This window comes from Penaeus monodon, chromosome 44, assembly GCF_015228065.2.
Source record: "Penaeus monodon isolate SGIC_2016 chromosome 44, NSTDA_Pmon_1, whole genome shotgun sequence".
NCBI lineage: Eukaryota > Metazoa > Arthropoda > Malacostraca > Decapoda > Penaeidae > Penaeus > Penaeus monodon.
Genome location: NC_051429.1, coordinates 5,186,466 through 5,192,149, shown reverse-complemented (window position 1 = coordinate 5,192,149; position 5,684 = coordinate 5,186,466). Strand labels below are relative to the sequence as shown.

The following is a 5,684-nucleotide window of genomic DNA, read 5'->3' as shown; positions in this document are numbered from 1 at the left end:
TAATGTAAATTGCTGCTGCTGTAGAATTGACTGCTTCTATTTTGGAACCATCTGTGAATATTCTATTGTAATTTTTATACATTGTGTTCTCTATCATGTAAAATTGATTTTTTATTATTTTTCCGGCGTGTCTTTAGAAAGATTATGCATAAAATTAGTTTGTGTATTTTGGTGAATACGTACCAAGGTGGTATTTGTGCTATACTTGATATAGAATTTGTCTTTATTAAGATTTTTAATTCCTTGCATGTTTCCATCATTCTATAAACTAGACTTCTTTTGTCTGTTCTCTGGTTATATTCCTTAATTGTTTGTGTTATTATTTGCCTTGCTATTATTGGGAGAGCTTTTGTGTCTTCAATCTTTAACTTGAATAGTTCTTTTTGGTATTTAGTCCATCCTTCTTTTGTATAATGCCATTCCTTTTCTTTATTTTTAAGAGGACTTTGATTATCATCAATTTTTATTATTATTGGTAAATGGTCACTGTTCAAATGTTGGCCTGATATTATTTCAAAGTGACTTAGTGTTTGAGAACCAATTATTAAATCTATTGTTGATGTTTTGCCTGTAACTGGATCGAATCTTGTTGTTTGGCCTGGTGGTGTAGGTAATATTTCTACATTACTTGCTAGAAAATCAAAAAGGGTTTTCCCTGTTTTGTTACTGAGCTTTGGATTTAAATTTAATTCCCAAAGTGGGTGATGAGCTTTTAGGTCTCCCATTATAAGTTTTGGTTCGTCTATTTGGTTAGAATAGTGCTCTATTTCTTCTTTTGTAATATTTTTACATGGGTTATACATTAATATTACATTTAGCCATTTGTTGTTGAAAGGTACTTTAATGGCTTGTACTTCAAGTTTTTGTTCTTGGCTGTCATTTAATTTAATGTCTTTATATTGAATTGAGTTTTTTATACAAAATGCTAAACCTCCACCAATCTGATTTGCCCTATCCTTTCTTATTATATCATAATTTGGGATCATGAATTTATCTTTATCCTTTAACCATGTTTCACATATTGCTATTATATCTGGGTTTTCTTTGTATATTAAGTAGTTTATTTCTGTTTCTTTGTTTATTATTGATCTTGCATTCCATGATATTATGTTATTCATTAATGTATTCTATCGGTGTTTTTATTAAAGGTCCAATGTTTAGCAGCATTTCTGATATGATTGATATTAAGGACTTTCCTTCATTTATATCATTAATTGTATTTGTAATTGTTTTGTATAATTCCTTACCTAAGGAAACCCAAGAGAAGTCACTTTCCTTATTGTTATTATTAGTTTTGTTTGTCTTTGTGTTTTGTATTGGTGTTGGTAAGGACCATGTTTTTGGTGATTGTTCTGTTGTGTTGTCTTCCGTGTGTGTCCTTTCAAAACTTTGTTTCTTTTTTGGGGGTTAGTTTGTTTTCTTGTGTTTTTTTCTTCTGTTATGTTTGGTGTTTTTTCTTCTGTTATGTTTGGTGTTGTTTCTTTGTTATCTTTTTGTCTTTTTTGTTTTGTGGGGGTCCTCTGTCCAAGAGTTAGGCTTTGTTCTTGGTTTAGTGTATGTGCATATGTCTGTCTTGTGTTTTGTAGGTCAAGTTGTGTTTTGTTTGTGATTTGTGAGTAGTTCTCTACTTGTAAATTGTTGTTTCTTGATGTTTCTACAAGAGTGTCATTTTTATTTTGATTCTGACCTTCATCTGTTAGTGGTTTTAACTTTTGAAGCTGTTTTTTCACTTCTGGGTTATTTGGTGTAGTGTTGTTTTTATTTATGTCTTGTGCAATTTTATGAAAATTACAATTTGTGTCTATTGGAGAGTGATTTTCCTAGCAGTAAAAACAGTATGGTTCATTTGTGCAATCTTTGTATGTGTGATTGAAACCGCTACATTTACTGCAGCTTTGTCTATTTTTACATGTTATGGTGCCATGTCCATATCTTTGACAGTTATAGCACTTGGGAATTGGGAATGTATATTGCTGAACTTGGTGAGAGATATGCCCTATGACAACTCTTTCTGGGAGTTTCCATTGAAAGGTTATCCCTAAGGATTTTGTTTCTATCCATTTATCTTTACTGTTTATTTCTTTGTTTTTCTTTTTTATTCTTATTACTTCAGTAATATTTGAATTTTGTCCCCCTAATGTTCTGATTTTGTTTTTATGATGTCTATACTCAGGTCTGTTTCTAGGGGAATATAGTTCCGTAGGAACAACCTGTGTTTTTGCTGGAAGCTGGCTCTTTACATATAACTTCCCAATTTCCTAGTTTTTTAATTTCATGCTGTGGTCTTATTTTTGTTAGGTCATATACCTCAAACCTCATTGCTTTGCCTGTTCCGAGAACTCGTAAGGTGTTTTCTTTTATGTACTTTTGAAATTCTGATGAATTTATGGCGTCTGTTAGATTGACTAGATTATTAAAGTTTGAGGTATGTAAAATCCCATTTAACTGTATTAGTATTACATTTTGTGGGAGTTCGACTTGCATTTCAGTGGTAATCTCAACTGATGATGTCTGTTGTTCTTCAGTTCGGTGAAAACCGTCGGCTCTCGGCGGGAACTTTGAATGTTGTTCATTTTCATTTCGCGAGAGTTTTGGAATTGTTTCTTCTTCGTTTTCCGAATTCTTTTTCCTTTTCCATTTTTGTGTTGTTTCTTTGTCTTGTTCTTTTTGAATATCAGTCTTCCCCTGGATCAAAATGTATGTTATCCATTTTGGTTTCTTGGGAAGTTCAGTGGAACACTGTTCGAGTTGATCACGTCTTTTCACTTTCGTGGTTACCGCGTGAATCCTTTTCTTGATGTTGAAGGAGACGAGGCTTTGGCTTTGTTGCCGTTCGCGTAAGTTGAATCCGGATTAAATTGCCGTTCGCGGAGGGGAATCCGAGGTGTTACATTAATATTTATATATATTAAATAATTACATATATATATAATATTATATATATTTAATATATATAATATATATATATATATATATATGTATATATGTATATAATTATATTCATATATTTTATTAAAACTATATATATATATATATATTTATATATATATATATATATATATATATATATATATATATATTATATATATAGTTGATGTTTTATAGATAATAGATTATGATATATGAATATATATTATATATATATATATATATATATTATATATATATATAATATATATATTTATATGTGTGTATAGTGTGTGTGTGGTGTGTGTGTGTTTTGTGTTTTATGTATATATATATTATATGTATAAAAAATTATTAATATTATGTTTGTTATTATATGTATGTGTCTATATATATATATTATTGTATATTATATATATATATATATATATATATTATATAATTATATATATATATATATACATATATATATATATATATATATATATATATATATATATATATATATATATAATATATATATCATATATGTGTGTGTTTTGTGTGTGTGTATACATATATGTATATATATCTATAAATGTATATATAATGTTTTATGTGTGTGTGTGTAATATAATTAATATATATATATATATATATATTTTAAATTATATATATAATATACAAAATATATTATATATATTATATTAATATCTATATTATTTGTTTATGTATATATGTATATATATGTATATGTATATATGTATATATATTTATATGTATATGTATATACATTTATATGTATATGTGTATTTGTATATATATGTATATGTATCTGTATATATGTGTATATATGAGTATATATATATATATATATATATATATATATATATATATATAAATGTTTAGATATTTTGGTGCGACAGGTAAAGTGAGATGGAGTGGTCAGCACCAGGGAAGTGGTAGAGATTGGAGTATCTGGATTTAGACTGGAAAAGGCATTTGACAGGGGGAGAGAGGGAGTAGAGAAAGGTTGGTTCGGGGAAGAGGGAAGAGGTACTTGGGGAGATGCTGTGGCTTCTTGAGAAGATGAGAGGAGAGTAGAGCGAAGTACAGTTTTGGAAATTGTAGAAAGAGAAAAGCCTCATTCGTATGCTTCTTGTCTGGCCTTATACAGAGTGAGGCCTAGTTTGAATCTGAGAACTGCTACCTCAGATTCGAGCTTATAAGCAGGGCAGCTCCTATAAAATACATTATGGGAGCCAACTCACAAATGGCACACTTGTGTAATTGAGCAGAGTAATTCAAATGGTCATTACCAGGTTGGGCACATAGAGGGCAGCAAGCTGTGGAGCGACAGTGTTTAGGTGGCTTTTCAAAACAACATTTCTGACATTGAAAGAGAAAAGGTTGATATGGTTAGATAGGGCAGGACACTCCACTAATATAAACCACATGTGGGCGGTTATGTCTACGGAAGCTAATCTTGTCAAACTGGTGTTGGACTTGTGTTGGCTTCTGGGAGTAATAGTGTAGCGATGAGGCATGCGAACAAGCTCTTTTCACAGTCTGACAAGTCCTTAATGTAGACAGGACAGTTATTTGGAGAGATGGAAAGTTCTGGTAAACATATTAAGGAGAGAGAGGTTTGGGCGGGAATAGGTTTGCCAGTGGGGGTCAGTCAGGGTAGATAGTACACGAGCTTGTGACAAGGCGTGAATAATCAGAATGACTATGAAAGGAAACTTTGCCTTTTGTCAGAGTGCAGGGCTGTAGGGGAATCACAAAGAATTTAGTCCCCTTGCTGGGACAAAAGGGTACTCAAAAGTCGTAGTGGTGGAAGCAGTAGGAGGACGAGGGGGAGGAAGATGGAGTGATATGGATAGTGGCAGTACTGCTGGGAGGATAGTATGGAGAACAATAAGGATGAGGGGTAGTAATAAGGGTTGTGGGTCGACAATGAGAAGACTGTTGAGCAGAAGATGGATGTTGGGAGAGAGAAAGGGTGCACACTTAGGATGAGTAATGGCCCGGTGGATAATTCAGAGTCCCTGTTTAAAGGAGAAAAAAGGGTCTGGAAACCATGAAAAGAATTTACATAGGCTGGTTGATGAAGGGGCAAGCCTTAATTCTCTAATAACATCTTCATTATTGTCCATGGTGACCCTGAAATAGATGGGGAGAGGAAAATGTCCATCTCTCAGGGTCCCCATGAGGGATAAGGCCTAGACAATTAACTAAGAGTACCGTGCCCATGACTCCCAAAGGCTGTTCATGACTAACACAAAGCCAGACTTTCATCTTTTCAGCACAGCTCTCACACTTTAGGAAGTGAAAAGAAGGGAATTAAGAAGAAAAGGAAAAGGAAAGTAGAAAAGAAGACCATACAAAATTAGTTAGAGGACCAAGGTATGGGCGATCCCCTACATTGGGCCCCATTTTTTGTCTCCAAAGCCCCCTATGACAACAATAAGCAAGGGATTTGGAGGATATTAATATAATTTAATAATAATTGACTTTTTGTAGGATGAGAATAGAAAAGGGGAATACGCAAAACAGACATTTATTTTTTTATTCACATATCACAAATTAAGTTACATCTTATTTTCCTTATCAAATAATATTAATCTACTTTTCAGTGCTGGCATTTTCTCTATATGTACATAAAAAATATAAAAAAACACGTGTATACACATATATAAAGGTGTGTATGTATATATATATATATAAATAATATATATATATATATATATATATATATATATATATATATATATAATAATTACCTATCTATATGT

General features: G+C 31.6%; 1 protein-coding gene across 1 annotated transcript in view; it reads right to left on the bottom strand.

Annotated features, from left to right (window-relative positions):
- The window catches only part of LOC119568496, a 2,051-nt gene extending 750 nt beyond the window's left edge, over positions 1 to 1,301 (bottom strand). Inside the window, exon 1 of the mRNA XM_037917033.1 lies at positions 1 to 1,301. This exon is cut by the window's left edge and continues 750 nt beyond it. Within this exon, the coding sequence (XP_037772961.1) occupies positions 75 to 1,118 (1,044 nt within the window). The 5' untranslated portion in view covers positions 1,119 to 1,301 and the 3' untranslated portion in view covers positions 1 to 74.
- Positions 1,302 to 5,684: the final 4,383 nt, after the last annotated feature.